Source organism: Ptiloglossa arizonensis, chromosome 6 (assembly GCF_051014685.1).
Source record: "Ptiloglossa arizonensis isolate GNS036 chromosome 6, iyPtiAriz1_principal, whole genome shotgun sequence".
Taxonomy (NCBI): domain Eukaryota; kingdom Metazoa; phylum Arthropoda; class Insecta; order Hymenoptera; family Colletidae; genus Ptiloglossa; species Ptiloglossa arizonensis.
The window spans coordinates 16,838,470-16,863,353 of NC_135053.1; the positions used below are offsets into that span (position 1 = coordinate 16,838,470).

The 24,884-nt window shown below is 46.4% G+C and overlaps 2 protein-coding genes and 1 long non-coding RNA gene across 3 annotated transcripts; 2 read left to right on the plus strand and 1 right to left on the minus strand.

Annotated features, from left to right (window-relative positions):
• The first annotated feature begins 320 nt into the window (after positions 1-320).
• On the plus strand, positions 321-2,047 carry Ppl (glycine cleavage system H protein, mitochondrial). The gene is made up of 3 exons (XM_076314934.1): positions 321-618; positions 944-1,087; positions 1,163-2,047. The coding sequence occupies exons 1-3, from the start codon at positions 474-476 to the stop codon at positions 1,390-1,392; spliced, it is 519 nt and encodes a 172-aa protein (XP_076171049.1). The 5' UTR covers positions 321-473; the 3' UTR covers positions 1,393-2,047.
• On the minus strand, positions 1,811-23,267 carry Ftz-f1 (ftz transcription factor 1). The gene is made up of 6 exons (XM_076314936.1): positions 21,256-23,267; positions 20,350-21,153; positions 6,414-7,102; positions 5,307-5,565; positions 5,108-5,208; positions 1,811-4,992 (listed from the first exon to the last, which is right to left on the minus strand). The coding sequence occupies exons 1-6, from the start codon at positions 21,779-21,781 to the stop codon at positions 4,846-4,848; spliced, it is 2,526 nt and encodes an 841-aa protein (XP_076171051.1). The 5' UTR covers positions 21,782-23,267; the 3' UTR covers positions 1,811-4,845.
• LOC143148530 (uncharacterized) lies at positions 12,029-13,395 on the plus strand. The gene is made up of 2 exons (XR_012992507.1): positions 12,029-12,160; positions 12,254-13,395. It is a non-coding gene; the product is annotated as an uncharacterized LOC143148530 (long non-coding RNA).
• Positions 23,268-24,884: the final 1,617 nt, after the last annotated feature.

Consider the following 24,884-nt stretch of genomic DNA (forward strand, 5'->3'; position numbering starts at 1 on the left):
AATAATTTGTACCAATTATGTATTTGTTGTATACTTATAAATAGTAAGTATAATGTAATTTACAGCATTATTATTCATGTACTGCATTCGTTTTCGTATCTATTCCTATTGCATTATTACAGCGTATATTTTTAATAATTATAGTGTACATAATATGTATATGGGAACATTACTAAGATTGGTATCTTTTTATTCAACAATTAATGTATACAACACGTATTATGTATTTGTATAGTCTTACTTTAAATCATACGATGATGAAATATATTCTACAAGATAAGAGTAGTCGATAATGCAAGAAACATATGCTTCTTTATAGAAATCTGTTAATCATTCATTCGAATTGCGCCTTTTCATTCGCTCGGCAGCACCACGGAAAATTTGCGAACTCTATCAAGGGCAATACATTGCAGACGATACGAATAGAGTAAGGTTAAGCTTTTTTTATCTACAAAAGTGAAATCAAACCCAGAATGGCAAAACTGATTGTACAAATGGCAAAATATTCTACAAGAACATTTTCATACACTCCGAAGGATAGTTTACTCACTCTTCCTGTTTCAAACGCGTGCTTACGATTCTCGCGTTCCATTGCCACAACTCGATATCTCAAAGCCGGTAAGATTAAATAATTATTTACTCTAAATCAGGTATTTCTAATAATATACTTAGCTTATCAATACACTATTGAAAAAATATCTTATAGAATAATTTCATTGTTCTTAATATTTAAACAATTATTTTTGAGAAAGACAGATGTTTTGAAATAAAAATGTTCCATATCAAAGGTATAATAAAATCTTTTTGTTAGATGTGTAGAGATTACGTATTCTTTTTTTTTTCTATGGAATTATAAATTTTTTGTGTACTTGTATGACTTGAAACACTCATTAGACTCACACTTAATAAGGTGTATTTATAAATAAATATTTTCAATTTTTAGATAGGTTATATACAGATAATCACGAGTGGATAATAATTGATGGCAAAGTAGGCACAGTTGGAATATCCAATTATGCACAGGAAGCACTGGGCGATATTGTTTATGCTCAGATTCCAGATATTGAATCTGTAATAGAAAAAGGAGGTCAGAATATTTGTGCACATAATACATGAACAAAAGTGTTAGTATTCTCCATTTTATAGAAATGAATTTTTACAGTTGAATGTGGAGCATTAGAATCGGTGAAGGCTGCTTCGGAAGTATATAGTCCTGTCAGTGGAAAAATAATAGAAAAGAATGAAGAAGTTGAAAAAACACCTAGTTTAATAAATTCTTCTTGTTACGAAAAAGGGTGGTTGTTTAAAATAGAATTAAGTAATTTGGATGAAATTAAAAAGCTAATGGATGAAAATAAGTATAAATTGTATATAGAATCTAATCCAAAATAAGTATATTATGTTTTCAACGTTTGTGAAGTTATTTAGTCATAGTTTAATTTTCACTGATACTGATAATTCTTAGTCCATCAGTTGTATAAAAAAAATGTCAAAGTTCTTATTTATTTAAAAGCATAAAGTGACACACATGTTTGATTATGTGTTAATGCTCAATGTTCTATTAGTTGAACTGAACATTAAATAAGTATATTTCGTAATCAATTGCACGATTAAATAAGAAAACACTGCCTCGAACAAAACAAGTTTAAGTTATAACAATGCAATATAAAGTAAGTGTATCATAATTTTGCAAGTACAAAAAGTATTTTGTTTATGAACCATATAAAGGCACATTTTTTTAGGCAGTGTGCTTAATGTAATACATGAGGTGTAACGCGTAAACATTGTGAATCAAGAATATGAAGCTGAGTGCAGTAGTTAGCTGATGTCTTTATTAACCACTGTGCATTTTCTTATCTTGTTATCATATTTGTACAAAGCAAACAAATGTTTTAATATACATGTTATTCGGTATACGAATGACACCATTGTTGTTACAAATTATAGTAAACTTTGTGTTGTACATAAACGCATTTAAATTATAATAACTTGTGTATATAAAGAAACGATTGAATGTTTTGAAATACTATTTGTAAATTTCGGAAAATTGTCTGCTTAATAATTTACATAGTACCATCCTGTACCCTCCTTTCGAAATCTATCGTACGTCTCATGGACATTGTACATATTTTACAATAATACCAAAGACAGGAGTGCAATAAGGGAAATATTATTGTTTAAAAGGAGTTCAATCAGTATAATATATAAAAAATAGCACTGTCAACCCTAAAAAGGAACAGTTATTAGTTAATAATAAAGATATATTTACAATCAATTATTTTTTTCTACATAATTTACAATTGCCAACTCCTAATGGCAGTGTTAACAACGCATAATAGTTCTTCTTTTAATGTTAATTCCAATTATTTATTGGAGCAAAAAATCACATCAATATTAAATTAGATTATTTGCCAATTATAATTGGTAACTGTACATATTTAACACAATGCTTATTACACCAGTATTATCGTACTTTCTAGTTACAATTATCAATAAACATGTTGTAACAGAATCGAGCGGACGATTAAATAGGATGGACACATACAAAGATCATTGATTTAGGGATATATTTAAAAGAGACAATTTTCGTTTTTGAGTTAATTGTGTTTACGATTTTTATAAGTTGTTCCAAAATTATCAGACCGACACGTTCTACAAAAAGTCTTGAGGATAAATGAAATTACAATAAATAAAATATTACGGTTTTAACTTGTTTTTACCCAAACAGCAACATGGGATTAAGTGTAGTTTCAAAGCTTCGTTGGTAATTATTAAATTTCGACTCAGATATATTATACATATCATGTACACGTATAATCTAATTTGGAATAAACATAGTAATAACTAAGATAGTAACATGGAAATATAACAGGTTCAATACTTGAATGGAACTTTACATTCTGTCGTTACGCATATTACAGAAATCGTAGACTTCAAGTCTACATAGGTAACATTCATACATTCCATTTAATTTGCTATCTGGGTGTCTATTCTGAGGTATGTGGTTTACTAAAAATGTAAAAATGTAAGACTTAATACAGTTACAAAGAGGTAGACATTCATATGCGAGTTAAATAAAAGTAATCCGTTTTGAAAGTATTTAAAAGAACCAAAAGCCAATAATAATGCAAACTGTTTCCGATCGATCGATTAAAAGAACCAGGCGATTTGAAAATTTGGGAACACGTTAATACATTTTGCATCTATATCGAAGATTTCAAAAATTTGACCGTGGACACAAATCTTTACTCACACGATAAGTACATGCATGCTTTCGAAAATATATACGTATATATATATTCTTTCATGGTAGTAATACTCGCAGCTACTCCTCCTGGTTTGATTCAATACTCGATTCTTAATCTAATGTGGCATCGAGTTTTCGTTTTTACATACATCAACAAATTGTTTACATCTATATTTAATATCTTATTACGAAGTCGGTGGAAAAGTGAAAGTAGTAAAATAGCATTTTTTCCAGGTACTTCTTTGATAGAGGATATAAACAGTAGGAGTTGCAAAGGGTGGTACTACCAGCCTACCAGTACGAGCAAAGATTTCTGTTCTTGTTACCACACTTGAGCCTCGAATCTAGCACGTGTAATTACCGATGGCTTAGATACCACAGGCGTCGAAAAGACAACCTTCACAGCACTGAAAAGTTTCTGACTATTGACTAAACAATAATAATCTATTAGTGAAAAATTACTACGTTCGATCGCTATCTTAACATTCAGTAAATATTTATCTATTTAACAACTGCGATAAGACAATATTGATCTTATATACTTAGTAATAATCGCTAGATAATGTAGGACCACATAAACCTTGCTCCAATGATTCTTTTATTTCTTAAACAGAATCTTTATTATGATACAATATACAATAATAAAATATCGCATTTTGTGGTTATTTTTTTCCGCCACCTATTTGAAAAATAATAAAGAGAAATACATGAATAAGATTCTAAAATTAGTGAAGACATTAAGTAGCTAATGATTTTTTCTCAGTAAGCAACAGAAATATATTTATTTTATTAAACTATACACAAAATATTATAATTACATATTTAACATGATTCATACTTTACAACATAATTGGAATGTGTTAACTAGTATTTACAGTATAGTAGCCCTGCTGTGTGCAAGTGTGACAAAATGCAGATTTTTTATAGGAAGTTCTAAGGATGCCCAGGTGGCCGTGCGACATATATGTATATATGTATATATAAGTATATCACATGAAATTTTACTGTCGTTCAAGTATGCCCATTGAATCCCTTGCAGAAGCACGATTGACTGGAGAGTCGGCAATTTTTTTCGTTCATTACTATTAGGATATCTTTTTGTTCAAAATGAGAGCAAGGCTTCAGTGGTATGCTTAAAAATAATCGCTTCTAGTATTAGAAAAATAGCTTTACTTATTTAGACAAAAGTTGCCTGCCCTTTAACCAATATTTTGTTAACCACCCTTTGTACTGTTTTCAAGGCATCTTGCTTACTGTTTCCCTGCGCTTGTACCCACCAACAGGGGTAGTAATTCTCCATGGATACATCTCTAAAACTTCAACATCAAATATAGAAAATATATGTCATTATGTTTATATATTTAGATACACGTTATAATACATATATTATGTATATATGTAAAGTATGTACGTCTATACTTGATTTGTTTGCATAGGTATTTTTTGAACCAGGGCCCCTTAACTTGGTCCAATACCTAAGCATCGTTAGCTCTTAGTAGGTACTTGAGGTCCACTTTGACAGTAAGGGGCTCTATCATGATTTTTGAGATATAGCAACAGACTAACTCATGGCAAAGATGCCAAACGAATTTATCGTTTCATTTTCTCTTAGCATGAAGCATTTCCATGAGAAGAGTTTGAGTCGGTGCTCCACCACTACAATGCTTCTGGTAAAGGTGATCTTCTCCCCTGCTCGCTACCAAATGGATTTCTGGTAATACTGCTAGCAGCTTGTTAAATTTATCCTGTTCAGAAAAATTTAATTTATTTCTATTAAACTGTACGAATGGTTTATTAAAATGAGAAAGAAAAAGAAAAAACGAAATGACATATGTATATTAATGCATGAAATAAACATACCGTTACAGATGGATAACATGTCAACGTGTAATCCAAAAGAGCTTGTAAGACTTGTTCATGACCTTCCTGTACATGTTTCTTGTTAACTAGTCCACGAACGTCTACATATTCGAATAAAAATTGATTCATGAGAATCTTTTTTGTCCAATCATTGGTATAGCGTAACTTATCTAATATGAATTTTAAAAAAATGACTTACCATGATTGAGCAGCATCAGGAATTTCATGCATATGTAGTCCGAAAGGTCAAATTTGAGTTCCTGAAGTTTAGATGACAATTCATTGAAAATTTCTGCCAGAGAAGGAACTCCAAGTAGGCCGAGACAGAGGAGATCAAACTTTTGGCCATTATGAAGTGTAGTCTCATCGGGTAGATTATTATGTAACCTTTGATGAAGATGGTCGAGCACCAACATATCCGACCAGGAGTGCTGTAGCAACTTCATTTGGTCATCAACCTGTTGAACAATGTAATATATGTATACAGTAAATTGTGTGACTTTACAACAATTTTAACATTACATACTGAAATTTAAACAGATTGTATTTTCCAAGTATCTAATTTTTATAATATTCGGCGATTAAGTATTAAAATAAACAGCGAAACAACATTTCGATAATGTTTAATGAAAAATGTATTCATTTTCGAAAAAGATTCATACGTCGAGTTTTACAAAATACTGCTTAAGAAGTGGTAAAAACATCGTGTCGACATATTCCATATTGTTCGAAAAATATAAAAACTGCGATTCGAAATTGTGACAGAATTTTTTATGCGTTTACAGAAAAAAATAACAGTAAAAACTGAAGAATCGGTTAAGTAGACGGTTTATAATTAACATGGGCCTGCTTTAGGGCAACCGCCATAACCCAGAAACGTATCTTGTTATGACCTAGATATGAGGCGATGCTTGAAATCATTCAGTGATTGTGCAATGCTGTTGGTTACCTCACATCCCCGCTCGTACCACCAACAGGCCAGCGACGAGTTATTTATCGGTAAGAACTAACTTCTCGTGAAAAGATTCTCAACAACGATTAAAATCGTTAAATTTTTACAGCTCGATAATACTTTCTGTCTTCTGCTACTAGTCGTTTTAATATACAAGAAAAAAAAGTTACTATCTGGTCCACGGAACGTTTCGTGGCCGATGGAAATGAAAAATCATCGAGCGGGAATCGATGGGATCTACTAAAACGGTAACATCGCTGTTGCAACAGCCTACACCAATGACGTCGAATAAACGGATTCGTGCGACACGCTATACCGTTACACATACATATATTTATTAACGTTGACACTAACCTTGAGATCTTTGAAGAATACAGAATTCCTTGCCCAGTCCACCTGCGAGAACAGATTCTGATCGAGCACTTTGCACATTAATTCGAACAAGTCCACTTCACACTGATTGTACGTTTGGTTTTGTAACAGTCCAAAAAGGGACGCCTGCCACTCGCGGTCGTCGACCGATTGCACGAAGTCTCTTATCATCGGACTAGTTTTCAAGGCGGCGGTAGAGGGTGCGGAACCAGCGGCTCCCTGAGGTTGCGTGGACTGTTCACCGAAGTTGAAGGCCTTAGGACTGGGGGTGGTGGAATTGGCAGCCCACAGCTTGCTATCCAGGCCAGGGTTGAGGTTGTGCAGGTGATTACCGCCAGAAATGTTTGGCTGGTAGGACGGTGCGATCAGTTGATGCTGACCAGCTCCGCTGCCAGCCTGTGTCGTGACCAGACCAGCGGCCACGGCTGCAGGGGATGGACTCGAATCTGGAGAAGACGTTAGACTCGAGACCTGAGGTATTTGGATCTCCTGTTTAATATGCAGGAAAGGCGTTACGGCGGAGGGATAGTTCGATGGATCACCGAGGCTGCCGCGTATCGTTTGCAGTGCCAGCTGCCGTTGTCTCATCATTTGCAGTTTCCGCGCTCGGTCTCTCTTGTACATGGGTCCGAATTTGTTCCTACCGCCTCTCATCCGGTCCGCTCGCACGGCTGTAACAAGAAACAAACGTACAAATATTCGAACAACATTGTATCGTTTAACCGTGACAACGATGGTTCTCGATGCGCGAACCGGTCGTTTCCTTCCCCCCTTCTTTCTTTTTTTTTTTGCTTTTTTCGTCTTAAATAAATATCTCGAAGCGATCCGCGGCGCATTTACTTTTCTTTAATTCCCACTCCGATCTTCCTTTGAGTCATCCTCTTGGTTCTGCCTTCTCTGTGTCACAATTAAAGAGATCGAAAATACGTTACAATTCCACGTTTAACGTACTCACGACCCAAGAAATGTACACCGAGAGAACCGTGGTTGTAATTTCGTGATCAAACGACGCCGCCGCCAGCGGAGCAACCTTGAAGAGGCAGTGTTCGAAGTTCGCCATCAACGTAGACGGAAGTCGCGGCTAATTGCAGCGCAGTGGGACAAAAGCCTGACAAACCCGTAGCCGTTCCCCGTTCCTGTCCCAACTCTACCGACTCCCTCGATCGTCGATCGAACGAGTCCACTTGTTCCGTGTAAACGAATAGCTAGTTACGTGTAAAACATGGATCTCCACCTACGAAAGCTGCAGGTGTTATTTGGCACGTTCAACGCGTCGCTATTGAAAGCGAACGCCGCTGACTGCCAACACCGATTATTTATTACTCGCGATTAAGTGCCTGGGAACAACCTGTTAACATACTCTGCATATTCCTTGCTTGACTAATATAAATACTGATTTAAAAAGCCGGGTTTTCGGTGCAGCGTTCGCTCGTGTGTACATGTATAAATTGACACGGAATAGGTAACGCAACAATCGGTGGAGGCGGTTCACGTTCCACGGAACGGCGATCATCCGCCGGTGTAAACCATTTAAAAATAAACCGGACCCATTGGAACGAAAAATTGGATATTTACGCCCGTGCCCCGCGTATTACTGCATCTCCGCATTAAGATTCACATTGTAAACAAAGGGTCCCCAGATGTGTGGTCCCAGGGCCGGAAGTGGCCTAGCAGAGGAACTCGATATGGATCCCCCTCGTCTGCGAGGGATTAAAACGCGCGGCAGACGCGTATTAAGGATCCCGGCCGTTCTCGAGCGGCGAAAATTTTACGAATTTGCGTCAACGTCGACGATCGTGTACCATCGAAACACAGCCTCGCCTGAAACCCGTACAAAGAAAATACCGCGACTTCTTTGTACCGATACACGCGCGCGTTCGCCTCTCTTTCCACGACGCGAAACGAAAACGAGAGAAAAGAAAGACAGCGGAGAAACACCGAAAAGTCGTCGCGTCGAAAAATGTACCCGATCGTACTCGGGACTCGGAGCCGGTTACAATGTTCTCGGTGTGTGGCAACATTTCCGACGAGATGCTCGACGACGACCAGCGGATTCTCAGGGTCATGGTGTAATCGAGGGAGGATTTCGAGCGGTTTACAATTTATAGGGCGGACACGCGGCTAAAACGGCGGCGTTGCCTATTTTCGTACGAAGTGTTTGCTATCCGTCGTCGCATGAAACACCGGCGAACGAGCGAGCAAGCGAGCGAGCGAGCTAACGAGCAAGCGCGGTGCGCGCTCGTTGAAAGTGAAAGGAGGTTGAATCGCTTGCCCGTCCACTTCTGCCTGCGCCGCCCCGCCGAGGGAAGGAGGGCCACCCCTCTTCCCCCGACCACCTCCTTCGTTACCGCGACCGACTCCCCCCCTGCCCGCCTCCTAACCCTACTTATTCCCTTCCCTCGACCCTACTCCCCCGAACGCCTCGCCCCGCCGATCCACATTGCCGCCTCCGCCACCCTGTGTGCGCCTGCTTACGCCTCCTCTCTTTTTCTCTCGCTTTTACCCTCGCTCTCCGCGGATTCCCTTTGGTCTGTCCTTTTCGTCGTCGTTTCTCTCTATTTTCTCCCGCTCTCGTATTTTCGCCTTTCTTTCGTCGTTCGCTCCCGTGTCCTTTTCGACTCCCTCCCGTCTCATTCCTCGCCTCGTTCTCTTCCCAACACCACCGGCCTTGTCGTTATGCACAGTGTCTATCTAACGTGGCCACGATACGATGACGACGACGCATCTCATCGGGAACATCCACCTTACGATATTCGCAGGTAGCGGTGTCTACCGCGTCTCGTCGTTTTACCTCGTGTTTTTCGCGTTTCTTCTTCGCTCGTTATGACCTAACCCTCCAATCGAGTCCAGCAGACACGCTGTCGCCAAAATGGTGACGACGTGAGCGCAAACCCGAAACTCGCCAATTGCCCTCTTCGATTCTCGTCGTCAATCCTTGCTACCCTGTGAACCAAGGCGAACACGATCGTCGAATACCGTTTCTTCGATTCGGTAGCGGCTCGTTGTATCCTTCGCGATCTGAAATTCATGGCTGTGTGGCGGCGCTCGATGCTCGCCGTAAACTTGACACTCGTTGATCGCGCACATACATACGTTTCTCGAACCTCTGTTTGCTTCTCTCTCGGTGACATCCGTCGTCTGGTGTTCCCGACGAACATTACCCGGAATCGAGCGTCGTACATCGTCAGAGAATCGCGCGAAAATTTAGCCGACGCGGGGAGTACTCACGAGCGAGCTTTGCCTTCGCGACATTCGTTTCTCTCTTTCTGCAACGCGCATACGGAGCGACCGACTCGCCCGGGAATTCAGACAATGGTCGAGCGAGCTCAATAACGAAAGTTGCTAAACTTGACTTTCAGGTTGTTACTTTCGGCCACTTGTTCGCGATGGTTGTTAATGCCACGCGAACGCGGCCGCACGTTATAGGTTGTGTGCGACTTATCGAACACGTGTGCGCAGAGCCACTTTGTGGCGTGATCATTTTTCAAACCTTCGCTTTCTCCGTCATATTCCGTTCGGAGATTTCTATCGTGTTTTGTTCTCTTCTAAAAAGAAAGAGAAAATAAAAATAAAAAAGTCAGCGTTTACATAGATGGGTGTATCGGTGCTGCTCGGTTTCCTTTCTTCCGTTTTTTCTTTCCTTTTCTTTTACGCAGTCGGTATCCATGTCCTCTCTCGCCCTGCGCGTCTCGGGCGTCGTAACACGGATCCAAGGGAGCCGAACCGTCTATGAAACGGGCCGACAAGAGTGGATCACAGCTAAACTTGACTCTCGGCCCCGCACTCCAAGGATTTCTTTTCTCTCTCCTTATTGGCGTCCTACGTCGTTCGGTGCGCCGTGGTCTTTCCCGTGCTTTTAGCGAGCGTCGTAGGTGTTCCATTGCCGGGCATGCATGCATCTTTCCGCCTTTAATTCGACGCCAGGTGCACGGAGGACTAGGAAATCGCGGCGCGAGTATCTTCGTCGTTGCACCGCGTGCGGAACCCACGCTCGGGATCGACGACTGTTCGACGAACGAATAAATATCGATCTCTGTTTCTCGAAACTATATAGATAACGCGAAATTAAACATTGGTACCGTTACGACCGTTACTCGACTCCATGGGTTCGATACTATTTTTCTCGATGTGTGCACAGTGAGCCACGTCGACTCATTGCTTGGTGCACAAATGAACATTGATCTCTGCTTCTTAAATCCGTACACAGTGAAATAAAATATCACGGTCGATATTCGACTCGTTGGATCTAATATTGTTGTTCTAGGAGGACAATCACGTCGTTGAATTAATTCTCCAAGATAAAATGTTTCTCCACCGCAATTCGTGAAATGCAATCGCGTTGAAATAGAATTATTCGCCGATACACAGAAACTACTTTCACTCGCACCCGGTGGCAGAGACATTCTCCGCGACACGAGAGCGAGGGGGTTGAAAAGTTCGAAGACTCGCCGTCCGGGGGGACCACCGTGCGCGCGTCTTCATCTCGAACGACCAATCGCGACCGATCACACGAGCACGTGTCCGACACGTTTTTCCGCGTTTTCGTCGACCAGCCCAAGCGTGAACGCGCGTTGAGATCCAACGGGGGCCCTCCTCTCTATTCACGGCGACGAGCCGTGCGCGGTACTCCGTGTGGGTGGCAACCGTTTTACGTGGGCGGGGGACATTAGCGTATCGATATACGGTACGATTTGATCGGGGCGATCGTCAAATATACATGCCAAACCGCGACACTGATGGTATTTACGAGTGGAATTCCGGGGCACCCAGTGGGTCGACGAAACTCGCACCGGCCACTAGAGTTCGCTGGAATCATTGTTCCCGGGATCGCGGGCGAAGAAACAACAACCGGAAGTTTTAACAGCGCGTGCGTGCGGAATCCTGACGTTTCGCGCGCGCGCGCATGCTCAGTTTTGAGGTTCACTTCGTTCCATTCGCGCACGCATGTCGGAATTATGGATAAATTTCATCAACGTGTACAATAGGAGCTTTTGTGACGTAAAACGACAACGCACGTCTCTACTACGCAGTGCGCTGTTTGCGGTTCCTCTTCCTCCCTCCCCCGTTAAATACCAATGGATCAACGAGAGACGAGAATTTACGAGATCGGCGGGATAACCGGTGACACGAATTCCCAGATCTCTTCGATTAATATCGGTAACACGTGATTCGGTTGAAATTTTTCTAACGAAGCCAATCGTAAATCAATATTGTTCTACTCGATTTATCGACAAGAAATTTCTTACGGAGACAGAGACTCGCCCGGTAGGATTCGGCAAGTACGCGTAAACCGCGTTTCCATGTATCGTGGAACGGTTTTCCATCAATCGTCAACGGTTTGAGAAACTGCACCGAGCGATGGCTCTGGTGGTTTCGTCTGCTATTACGCAATCGAGGAGCGCGCAGCACGCCTACCGGAAAAGTTTCATTTTTGCGGAATTAACGATCGACGAGGGTCGCGTCTTTTCTTCTGGAGTGAGGCGAGCGTTTTCCGAGAAGGAAATAGAACACCGCGGACGGTAAACGTTTAACTCGAGAAACCGATATTGCGACATCGGAGTCTTCCTATCGATGGGGGTTCGAGTATATTTAAACGGGGAGAGTCGAAGAATGGACCTCGAAAAAAATGCGTAACGTATGTGTAGTGAATTGAAGGTGGGCGAATATAAATACAATCAAAGGTTGACGATCACGGATACTATCTCATCGGGGAACGAGGAAACAGTGAGGTAGAATAATCGTGCAAGCTCGTACGAACCGATAGAGTTTTATCGATTAGGTCCGCAAACAATGTAATTATTGTTTTCCTTGTTTGCTGGCAGGTGGCAAAGCGTCCTTACGACGAAGAGGAGTAAAAAGAAACGAGTTAACCCATTTAAAGCGACCTAATCTTCCTTCGAGGCGAAACAATTGCGAGCAATAAAAAGTATCGATGGCGAAGCGGTCCGTATCACGGGTGATTAATAAAACCACGCTCCTCGTAATTGAAATCGATATCAAGGGTCGTCAGTCCGGCCAAACTTTTCCTCTATTTACTATCTGGGAACGGGTGGTACGCGTGCACGGGAGCGATCCACGTGCAACGGGACGCGTGCAGGCCATTGAAAGAATGCAACCCACGTCCGGTTCGCAAGGTCCGCGGCGACGATAAGTACGCAAGAGCGCCGAACCCGAGTTGCGCGTACGTCGAAAAGAAAGGGAAACCCACTTGGCAAATCTGGTCCACGGGTCCAGTGACGTCAGGCCCTCCCCATAGAAATTAATGTGCGACCACGTGACCAGCGTCGCCCACGGTTGGACCAATCGCGCGAGAGAAGTTCCCCCCGTGACGCGCCGACGCGCCCGACCGTTAGTGAAGTCATCCGCGCATTGCGAAAGAACGTGAAAAAAAAAAAAACGAAAACGAGAGAAAAAGAAAAAGAAGGAAGGACGAAATCGTCCGGGCCAGAAAACCTTTGCTGGGGCCTCTGGTCGAACAAAGAACGCGATCTTTCCGAACTTAACCGAACGAAGAAACGAAAATTCGCACGGCGAAACCTTCCTCTCTTCCCCACGCTGACCGCCAACGTGTACGTATATATGCGCGCGAATGGTTAGTGGAAGTGTCCTGTTTTACCAAGCGACGATATATAACCCGGCGCTGCTCAAATCGAACTTCGAAGTGTACTTCGCGCGACGATAATTGTATTAATACCCGATAATCGTTCCCTCGAAACCGGGGATTAGCCTTCTCGGCCGAACGCGCGAAGACCATCAAGGGGCAGATGATATTTGCAATACGGGTGATTGCACGGTGTTACCGACGCCTGTTTCTTTCGGTCTTGCTTTCCACGAAATTGAATAATACGCGTGCACGCGGTAATTGTGGATCGCGTGTCCGTAACGTGCACGTATCGCGAGATACGAATTCGGGCGCTCGCGCGAGGTGGCGGAGCGAGCCAGAGTGAGAGTGAGAGTGACAGAAAGAGAGAGAGAGAGAGAGAGAGAGAGAGAGAGAGAGAGAGAGAGAGAGAGAGAGAGAGAGAGAGAGAAAACGAGAGAGAGCAGAACCGAGAAAGAAATAAAAGCTTCGGCGAAAAGAAGACGGTGAGGCTCCACTCAACGAGGGATTACACAATCCCCGCCTCAACCTAACCTTTCTCCCCCACTTCTCTCCCTCTCTCGAGCGCGCGCGCGAGTGAGTGCGAGCGCGAACAACGAGAAGGTAGGAGTCGAGCGAGCAGGCAAGGCAGGTAAAGCAAACGGGCAGGCAGGCAGGCAGAGAGCAGGCAGGCAGGTAGGCAGAGAGCAGGCAGTCGGCCAGGTATAGCACCTTCTTGCAACATAATACAATAATTATGAAATTCGTGAGTTTCTAAACAGAGGCGCGCGCCACGATTTCCGTTGTCCCGCCTGATTTTTCCAGACCCCCGCCCTCCTTGCGCTCGTCGCTCTTCCCACCGCCGCACCACCCTGGCCCCCTTGGCCCCGACCCCTCCCCTTACCAACCTTCCTCCCCTCCTCCCACCCGCCGTGTATAATTCTCGCACCATACACACATCGAGCGAACCAGCCGAAAGACCTGACCGATTTTGACTGCCGCCGCGCGGGACCGGTGACCGCTCTCACTTTTACGACTGCAACCGCGTGTCCAGGAATCGAACGACGGGACCAATCGAAACGCGTTGAATTTCCCTCGACCGTTTGAACACAACGCGTCGTACGCGTCCACGTGGCTAGCAGATGCAAAAGATGCGCGCTGTCCTCCGGCCTACGGTATTTTCGCAGTCGTAAACGGTACGCTCTCGTTATTAGTTTTAATAGCCTCTTTCTACCTTTCGGCGTATTGTATCGACTTTCTCGGAACACCGCCGTGTGCTTTTCACTCGAGAACCCTCGGAGACACGGTGGCTCGATCCTCGTACCTCGGGATACGTATTATTTCGCGTCTCCGATGTTTACACCCGAGCGATGAAACTCCGTGAAATACACGCTCGCCCGTTTCCGTTGCACGGGCAAAAAATAACGCCAATTAAAAATCTCGTACGGTCTCGGAACAATTCTTTCTCGATGATCGGGGGAATTGCGACGTCGTGACCTTCTCCAGTCCGCGTAATAAATACGACGAAAAATTCGGACACGGGGTTACTTCGTGTTTCGTCCACCAGGGAACGTTCCCGTCGGTGATATCGTTTCGATGACGCTTGTTCGAATTGTCGAACACGTTTGGACGTTCTCCGATGCGGTAAATTCGGCGAAAAATTAGCGTGCCCCTTTGACGGCGGCGGATACGAATTCCAAAGAGCAATAATGAGTCAGCAGTTTTGTTAAGTAATATCGTTAAGTAATATTTAAGTAGCACGACGAAGTGGCAAATCTTAACGCGGCTAACGGAGCCCCACGGTGTCATAACACGCCGGGGAGAACTTTCAACGTCGAAAGCGGGCAAGAACTTTTAGAGTCTAATTTCACTGAACGTCGCCCGTCCGGTGAAAATACATTTCGGTCGTCTAATAGAAATTGTCAAGTCGCCCGAAAGGCTTTCACCTGTCGGGTATTATGCGGACGCGAAACGAGCGCCGTACGTCCTACCTCAAATTTCTAGATTCCACTTGCGCAATGCTACCGGTTTGCCTTATTCATAGACGCGCCGTGGCCGCTTCCACGTGACAAATCTGCCTTTGTCCGGGCAGAAAACTCGGTGGGTTCGGTCGATGCACTTCTGGACGGGAATCACGCTAATTGCGAAAAGAGAAGGCTCGTTCGAGAAAATTAATTTCCGGAGCAAAATATCAGGTTGTTCGGAAAGTCATTTCGTTTTTTTTTTTTTTTTGGTGAAAATGAAACACGATTTCTTTTACAGTATACAAACATTTATTAAATTACATATTCTCCATTTTGGAGAACGAAATTACTTTCCGAACAACCCAATATTTTTTTTGAAAGGGGTGTGCACGGTTTCTTTGGATTTTTAATTTCGATTAAAAAAAAAAAATGTAAATTAATTTCGCAAACTCGATTCAAACCACCAATGTCGTTTATCGTTCCTTACGACGATTGTACGAAATTCTCTGACCGATATGATTTTTACGCCGTGTACGATTTTGCATAGTCGAATGGTTTCTTCTTTTAAATAGGAAACAAAGACATTTCGAGACAACGCGTGTCTCGTAGTCGTCGGATCGACTTTCGTTGGAATTTGCAGTTCTATTCGAGTTTATTTGAATAGGGATGATTTTCATTTACTTATAGATAAGAAGTTTATGATTCCCGATGTCTTTGTCCTTTCATCGGAGATCTGTGTCAGTTCTGTGTTCTGGTGTTTAGGAGAAAACGAAAATTATTTCGCGCGCGACCTTAATGAGAAAATAGGGCGGTGGATAAATTTCATTTCTCACCGGTTCTACGTATTATTCGCGCGTTTCTATGGACTTCTTACGGTGGAGGAAAATTGAACAATGAAAATATCAACGACGAAATGTGTCCCCGCTTCTTGAACAATTATGTTGGATCTTGAAAGAGGGGAGACCGCGATAGTTCGTTTCGAAGTGATTAAGAACGCGAAAACTGTATAATTTAGATATTACGACTGCATAATTAATATTCTAGTTTTCCTGAGTATTCCCGGTTTAAAAGGCCACCCGGTACGTCGACAACCGTTTCTTTGTCAAGGGGTTAATGAATTTTCAACTAATCGTTTCCGAGATATTCAGCTACCAAATCATTAGAATTGTTATCTACGAGCTGCCTGTGTCGTATGAACAATTTGATTGTCCCGTATGTAAACAAACAACAAACAACGTTTCGACGTTACTTTGTAAACCGAGCGCACATTTCCGGAACTAATTACTTTTGTTATAGATTCGTAGTTGGAATTCGATACTCCGTCAATGTCTGCTGGAAAATGTTTAGTATATGAAAAAAAAAAAAAAAAATAAATAAATAAAACTAAACTGACCTTCGAATCTACTGCTCCACCCACAAAGAAACTATTGTCAGGGCAGTGATGTTGCTCTCGATTCTTTACGTTAAAAAAATAACCAAAAATGATCGTCGAAATATTACGTTGATAGTATTTACGTTAAAAATCACCCGGTGACTTCAAACAACCGTGTACAATCGCGCGTGTTTCGAAAAACAATATCGCGAATTAAACATACCGTTGCGTTGCAAATTCGAAATACCAACGTTGTGTCGAAACGTTAAAACACAAACGCGGTGTTGTGCATTCTTTTATTTTTTTTTTATTTTTCTTTATCTTCTTTCATTGTTGCCGCTCGATACGTTTCTCGGCAGTTTCCATCGTTATACTCGGTTGCAAGTACAGTGAATCTTTCGTCTCTTTGGTGTGCCTGCACGCTTGATCTTTATCGGTGGTACCGATCGTTCAATAATAATTGTCGACGAAAAATTACAATCGTCGAGAAATGATAAAAATTGACATCGTTTCGCGAAACAAATCGTTCCGTTAACCAATGATACGGGAGGGTTCCGCTTGAAATTGAAACCAGCGGAGTAACGCGCGTGCGCGCGCGCGCGTTTCACCGACAGTTTTTCGGTGAAATCAGACGAAACGCGAAAGCGAAATAGTTCGTCGTACGGGCGAAAATGGATGACACCGACGGACCGTACGAACGAGCGGTAAAATTATTCGCAGCTGCGAAATCGAAACTCGAGCGTCAATATTTGATCGCGTTCCCGCGCATATGGTGTAGGTGGATACCGTTCGAAAATAAAATCAAAAAATCGACGAAAGCGTACCACCGTCACCGTGAACGGTATTCGCGAGACGAGCACCACCGATCGAGGGAAGCTCCGCGCGACGAAGTCGATTTTTAAATAATTTTTCTTTCATCGATTCGAAATTTATTCGCCTCGATAAATTCACAAAAATTCCCTCCGAACCGTGTTTACGACTCTCGGGACGTATCCGTTGTACTTTCGCGAGATTTACAATATTGCGCGGCGATAAAGACGCGCATCGTCGCCGAGGGTTCACCGATGTACTTCCAGAGGAAGACGATATGGCTTTCGATCGACTCTAAAAGCAGCAGGCCCGAGGTAACGTTCGTTACGTCGAACGAGCCTTGCTCTCGTATTCACGGACCACTGCGAGCAACGGGTCTGTTGCAGAACTGTTGGCAGGTGTTTGTCGCGCGATTACCGCGAATGAATTTAACTGTTGTTTTTTCGTCTTTCGACGTGTCGTTCTTTCCTACTCGGGTGTCCCTCGGGGATCTCGTCTCCGCGCGAACGTATTATAAATCAATCAACGAAACGTCGGGAACCGGGAACGCTCGTTTGTACAGCGATTTCAAAATTACCGTACCTTGAGAAATTGGCTATCGGCGACAGATTTTAAGGGGAACGGGACCTTACCTACAGGACCGAATATTTCGGACAGGAAGTGTATTTTTGTCGTATAGAGTATTATTTTTTTTTAATTACTTTTAGAATGTCTGTGTCTCGGTTGAAATCTATCGAGGCTGTTTATCGTTTCATTTTGTATAACCTATTTTATCAATTTGTGGTCTTGGTGAAGTAATTAAAAAGAAAAATGAGAAGAAAGAAGAGTTAAATAGGAATAAATATGTTGTACAGTACTCGTACGGTACTGTGTAGCGGAGTTTGTGTAAACTTCTACGTCGAGTACGGGTAGACAGTGCAGCGCGAGTATTGCAAAAATCAAGGAACTGCTAAAATTCACTGGACGTTAATAACGAGGGTTTCGCCGCGATAAGAAGCAAGTAACCGTGTGCCGCGAAATGGCAACGCAATTATAAACATAACAACGCTTGAAATAGCCGTGACAAAATTTTGCAAAACTTTCGTTATGGAGTTTCGCGCGAACTGGAACACGAAATATTTACCGAGAAGTGTGGTAAAAACGGGCGACACGGTCGATCATTGACCGTTTAAAGAATTATTTAAGAAGGAACGACCGAACACGATTTGTTGTAGCCGGCGTTCGCGGATGTTCGATTGAGATTAGCATAGAAAGAAATTGATCGAGCGATCGTACCTAATAGTCGGGGCTTTGATACGCTGACGGGCGTTTTTACATTTCTGAATAGCGTGCAAGTAAGAAACTGCTTCCTTTCGTAAACACTCGCAAGCACTCTGGAAACTTTCCGCGTTAAGCAATCCCCCGTTGCCGCTGCAGGAACGCCGTGGAAAACGGCGTGCAAAGGCGGCAATTGCGACAGAGCCTGTTTCGAGATTCGCTTAATCGCTGGGCCTTGAGGGCCTAGACCCAGTTACTCGAATTGCATTAGACGCCTCGTCCTCCTGGTAAACGAGCCAAAAGTAACGAACTTTCGGGGGGAGACACTAGCGCGACGCAACGGCGACAACGTGGAGGTGTGCAGGGTTTCGCCAACGAGCGAGCGAGCAAGCCGCCTTCGAGACTTTCCCGTAAAATCTGCATAATTTGCGCATGGAAAGCGAATCAAAATCACGGCAATAAGAACCGTAGACGCTGACGCGATGTATTTAGAAAATCGGCAGCCAGCGACTGTATCGCGAATTTCTTTATTGCGTATGTAAGAACGGTTTGCCTAATCGGGTTTCGTGCGTTCGACGCCACGGTGGTCCGCAGCGATCCACGGCCGCACGGGACACGATATTACAATCGATAAACGAGACGCCCGATGCCGTTCCCGTTGGCAACGATGGGAAACGGAGAGGAAAGACGCACGTACGCGTATACATACAACGACGGTTCGTCGTGCGAGAAGCGTTAGAACGACGAAAGAATTCGCGAAGGAAGACGGTATCGCTTGATCGCTTCACGGTGTGTAATAAGGTTAAGTTCGTAGGAGCGTGATGCGAAAACGCTCGAACGAGAACGGGCTCGGCCGAAGTTTCCCGAGGGGGACCGTACGGTGCCGAACCGTGCGGCGAACCGCCCGTGCACGCGTTCGCGCGTAAACGACTTTTGACGTATCGCATGGTACGGTGTACGCGTAAAAAGATATTGAATAAGAGATAACGCAAAAGGTTGATAATAATGTGGTAACGTTAACGCACCGGCGATATTATGCGAGCTCTATTCCAGGCACCCGTTAACACACCGCGGTGAAAGTAAATAATTCGCGCTACAATAGAATTTGACTCGGACGCGAACGCGATAATCCAACGGTTACCGTAGCGATTATTTGCATACCGGCGATATTTCGTCAGCGCGGACTCATTACGAACCTGTTGACCGATCGCGACACGGGGGTGGGAGAGGAAACAAAAAAAAGAAAAAAAAAAGAAAACAATACGGACGACGATACACGAGGTACGTTAAAAATATAATTTTCTCGCTCGCGAGTCGCGCCGCGGATACTTTTAACACGGGGGACCCTGTTACATATGCGACCGCGCGCGGAGAAACGCGCGTCCCCGGGATTATATTGCATAATTGAACATCGAAGTCTACTCGAGAGCGCGCGTACACACGCGTGCGCTTTCGTTCTTTCACCTTCTGCATAAAAATCGTGCGCGACACCCGCATGCATCGCTTTCACATCCAAAAAAATGAGCACCCATACCCATATCGTCGCCCGAATAAAATCCACTTGCGCAACGAGGACGGTCGCGCGACGTTCATTGTATCGCTATTTACCTTCTTCCACGTCGTTCGGGCCGGTTCGTCTCGCGTCCCGTTTTCGCGAATTCGAACCGAACGGGAACGTATCCCGACGGTACCCCGGCCCGATCCCGCGTATCGTGAAACGCTACAACGTAGCCAACGATCGAGAGAAGACAGAGAGAGAGAGAGAGAGAGAGAGAGAGAGAGAGAGAGAGAGAGAGAGAGAGAGAGAGAGAGAGAGAGAGAGAGAGAGAGAGAGAGAGAGAGAGAGAGAGAGAGAGAGAGAGAGAGAGAGAGAGAGAGAGAGAGAGAGAGAGAGAGAGAGAGAGAGACGGGAAAAAAAAAAGATTGAAAACTCACCCTCAAGCTTCATGCCGACTTCGAGGCACTTCTGAAAACGGCAGAACGGGCACCGCTTCCGTTGCGTTTTGTCGATGTGACAGGACCTCTCGGCGACGCACGTGTAGACCTTCTTGTTTTGGACGGTGCGCTTGAAGAAACCCTTGCAGGATTCGCAGGTGAGTAGCCCGTAGTGGTATCCGGAGACCTTGTCGCCGCATACAGGACACAGCTCCTCGATGATGATGTCCTTGGTGTCGGGGAAGTCGGACGGGCACGGTATCGAGCCAGTCACGACACCAACCCCGACCTGGCCCAATCCAGGATGACAAATGGTACCAGTTGGTAAAGAGTAGGTGGTAGTTGGAATCGCGACATTGCCGCTTACCGTAGCGGATCCGCTGCCGCCGCCCCCGGTGCCGCCGCTACCGCTACCGCCGCCGCCAGCAGCGGCGTTTCCTGCGGTGGGCCCACTGCCGCCAGCGGCACCCGCACCACCGCCACCCGCGCCACCTCCACCCGCGCCCCCCGCGCCGCCACTACCGGCGGCACCGCCGTTGTACCCGCTACCGCCACTCTCGAGGGCCGCCGAGGCGCCGCAGCCGCCACCGGCGCCGTTTCCCGCGCCGTTGTTGCCGCCATTGGCTCCGGTGCCGCTTCCGGCTCCTGTTGGCGAGAACAGACACGTGTACACCTTCTTAGTGCCGCAAGATCCGATCTCGAGTGCCGATGATGCGCCGCAGCCACCGGTTCCACCGCTGTTACCGTTTCCGCCGCCGCCTCCACCGCCTCCACCACCTCCTCCTCCTCCTCCTCCACCTCCTCCTCCTCCACCGCCGCCGCCGCCGACGCCGCCGCCTCCTCCGCCACCACCGCCACTTCCTCCGCCACCACCGCCGCCACCGCCTCCGCCGCCTCCACCACCACCCCCGCCGCCCCCCGTTGGGGAGAACAGACACGTGTATACTTTTTTGCTGCTGCACGGCGAGCTGTTGCGTTTGAAAAAACCTTTACAGGACTCGCACGTGAGCAGACCGTACTGATAGCCGGACATTTTGTCGCCGCACATCGGGCACCGTTCCTCAAGTGCGGTCGAGTCGAAGAAGGCGGCGTCGAAACTCGATATACCGCCCTGCCCGTGCCCCTGACCGTGCACCGACAATTGTTGTTGTTGTTGTTGCTGCTGTTGTTGTTGTTGCTGCTGCTGCTGTTGCTGTTGCTGTTGCTGCTGCTGCGGCTGTTGTTGGGACTGAGACTGGTGACACATGGTCGCGGGTGGGCTCTGAGCGCAATTGCCATAAGGCGACGAACCGTAGTGCGGTTGCTGTTGCTGCGCCTGTTGCTGTTGCTGGCCGGCACCGGCCGCACCTTGGGGACTACCCTGTGGGCTTAGATGGAACGGCGACATATTCAGGGATATCAGGCCCGAATGCTGCTCCATCTCCAATAACATATCACCCTTGCGCAAGCAGTGCACGGAGGAACGTGCTGCTGGTGGCGTATCGGTTCATATATGATGCGGCTGGGAATTCTCGTTTCTTTGGCCACCGTGGTAACGATACGTTGCCAATGGCTCATACGAGATGGACAGCGGCGCGCCGGGATTATTACGGAGTTTCGTTTTTAGTTTCGAAGCGTTACGGCGCTGCACCCGTCGGTGCAAGGTCGGTGGTACCTGCGTGCTAGAGTACCCGCGACCGTGTGCAACAACGTTGTTGCGAACGAGGACGACGACGACGACGACGACGATACGATGACAAGGACGAGGACGACGACGACGACGACGACGACGACGAGGACGACGACGACGACGACGACGACAACGACGAGGACGAAAGCATAAGCGCGTAAGAAAACACACCCGGTACCTTGGCACGTATTTACAATATCGATCACACCAATCACGCTTTTTCTTTTATCTTTTCTTTTCTTTATTTCTTTCTTTCTTTCTTTCTATCCTTCCCTTATCTTTTTTCCTTTTTCTCTCGTTTTACTACTGCACACGTTTAACGGAGCAAAACCACCGCGCACCACTCGTTTCGAAACCGTACGACTACGTCCGAATCATCGTAGAACGGGTCGGAGATCGTGTTTGCGTAAAAAATGGCTGTCACTCAGTCGTACGATACCTCTCCCAGCGGCGCGTCTTCGTACGCTCGCGGAACAAACAAAACCACCAAACAACGTCCCCGGGATTGGGAAGATCTCTTTCTCCCGTGAACGCCGCGGTCACTGATAATCCAGCGTCAAGTATCGTGAGACACGGAACAACGACGAGCACACACGAAGAATCTCCGCGAACTGGCCGCTGCCGTCACACGCCGCCACGAGGATGGACGATCACCCGCCGCACGCGAAACGATCACGGGGGGGTTACCCAGGAGAAAACAATCCGATCCGTTGTTTTCAACGCGACACCGCGAGCTCGCCGCGGTTTTAACGGTTAACGCGCGACGGCTGTACGATATCACACACGCGCGTATGTATAGACACGACGTATGTACCAACAAACACGGAGAGTTCGATCCACGGGAGCGTTGTCACCAAATAAGTAACGCCCGCGAAAGCGTCGAGGTAAATAGGGCGAGTAAAGGTAAACCGCGCACACACTGCAATCCAAAGTACACGCGCACCGTTGAAAAAGAGGGTGCGTAAAAGTCCGGCTAAAGCGAGCGAGCCAGAGAGAGAGAGAGAGAGTGAGACAGAGAGACAGACGGACAGCGAGGTGAGCGAGAGAAAGAGAGACGGGTATAAGCGAATCCTCCAACTCCCCCCGGAACGTGCGACTTGACAGCTCGGCTATCTGCGTACGACTAGTTGTCTTCTCGCCTCGTTGCTTTCCCGAAGGGCCCGCCCCCTCCCCTCTGCCGCCCTACCGTCGACACATGGAGTTAGGTAGAGTCGGGAGACCGTCTCGTGAGACACGGCGGCACACGTCGCGTATATCACAGCAGCAACACGACCACGATCACGGCGGGGCGAAACGCGAGAAACAACACGGGTCCGTTTCGCGAACTTCTTCGATGTACCGGACACACACACACACATACACGTTCTCCGGTTGTGTTTATATCGTTGTCGCGGTCGTTTGTTCCTTTCCGTGTGTTGTTGTTGTTGTTGTTGTTGTTGTTGTCGGTTTGTTGTTGTTGTTGTCGTCGTTCTTGTTCCCGTTTTGCTCGTCCACAGCGTATAAAAACACCACGAGGACACCGCGTTCGCGCGAGGACGGGCGGCACTGCTTTTGTACGGTCGAAACGAACACGACGCGACGCGGTTCGCCCGGTAGAGAGATACGCGCTTCACCGTGACACCGCCGGGAGTAAAATAAAATTGGCAGAACCGGGAGAACGGCGAGAGGCGCGCACCGTCAGACTCCCTTGGCGTTTCGGTGGGTATAGAGGAGAGGAGAGAACGAACGCGCGTGTCCCTTTACCGACGGGCACGGGTCGAGTGTGAGAGCGCGGGTGCGAGTGAGAGCGAGCCAGTGAGAGAGAGAGAGAAGTACGGCGTATAACCAACACAGCGCACGGCATAAGTGAAAGTGATTCAGCAGCGCATGCCACCGCGCGCGGCCAGGTGCCCGACGGAGTAGTGGAGGTGCCACTGAGGGCCCCGTCTGGTGGGGAGGGCAACACGCGGTTCGGGAGGAGAGGGAACGTCGGCAGAGGAGGACGGGGCGGGCGGGCGGACGGTAGGGAGGGACGGGCGGGCTGGGGGACGGGAGGTATCGCCGCGGTCGAAGGGATTGAGGGAGGAGGGGAGAAGGAGGTTGCGCGCTCGGTGGCGGGGATGACCTACTTACGGAACCAGGTCTATGTCGGCGGGAGAAGTATTGTCCTCGTACGCTCCCGCGCCGGTCTGCTGCCGTTACCGCCGTTGCCGCCGCCACCGCCGCCACCGCCGCCACCGCCGCCACCGCCACCGCCGCCGTCGTCGTTTTGTCGACCGTATTTGTCGTCGGTGCTGCCGGCGAATACCCCGAGAGACGCACGTGTACACGAGCCCGCACGGGATCGATTCGATTCGCGATCGATAGCTCTGCGACGATTTCGACGAAGTCGTGTCCCCGTGTTATTCGTCGCGTTGAAAAAAAAAACCCCGAACGGTCGGTCGGTCGCGCGTACCGCCGCGACCGATCCGTGGGAAATCGGGATCGGCGCGCGCAACCTCCTACGAACGATCGAATCCGCGGTGGCCCGCGGTCGATAACGCGCTACGTGTTATCGACTCGCGAGATCGTTAGGGATTTTCGCGCGAAGTAACGTCTCGCGTACACGGCGGTACGCGACGCGTTCCTGGAAGACGGGCGGTGGCGCGACATCGATCACGACGCGACGTTCGTGTAACATGTATCGGACGGGCTTTTTCCTTTATTTATTCCCTTTTTTTTTCTCTCTACTCTCGTCGTCGTCGTGTGTCTCGCGCGCGAGAAGGAAGACCGAATTGGACGGTGGAGCTCGCGAACAACTCTTGCTTTCAAAGAGCACAGGGGAGCCAAACACAGAGTCACGGTAAGCGGGCACAGGGCAGGCGCACAGGCCACATACAGGCCGTGG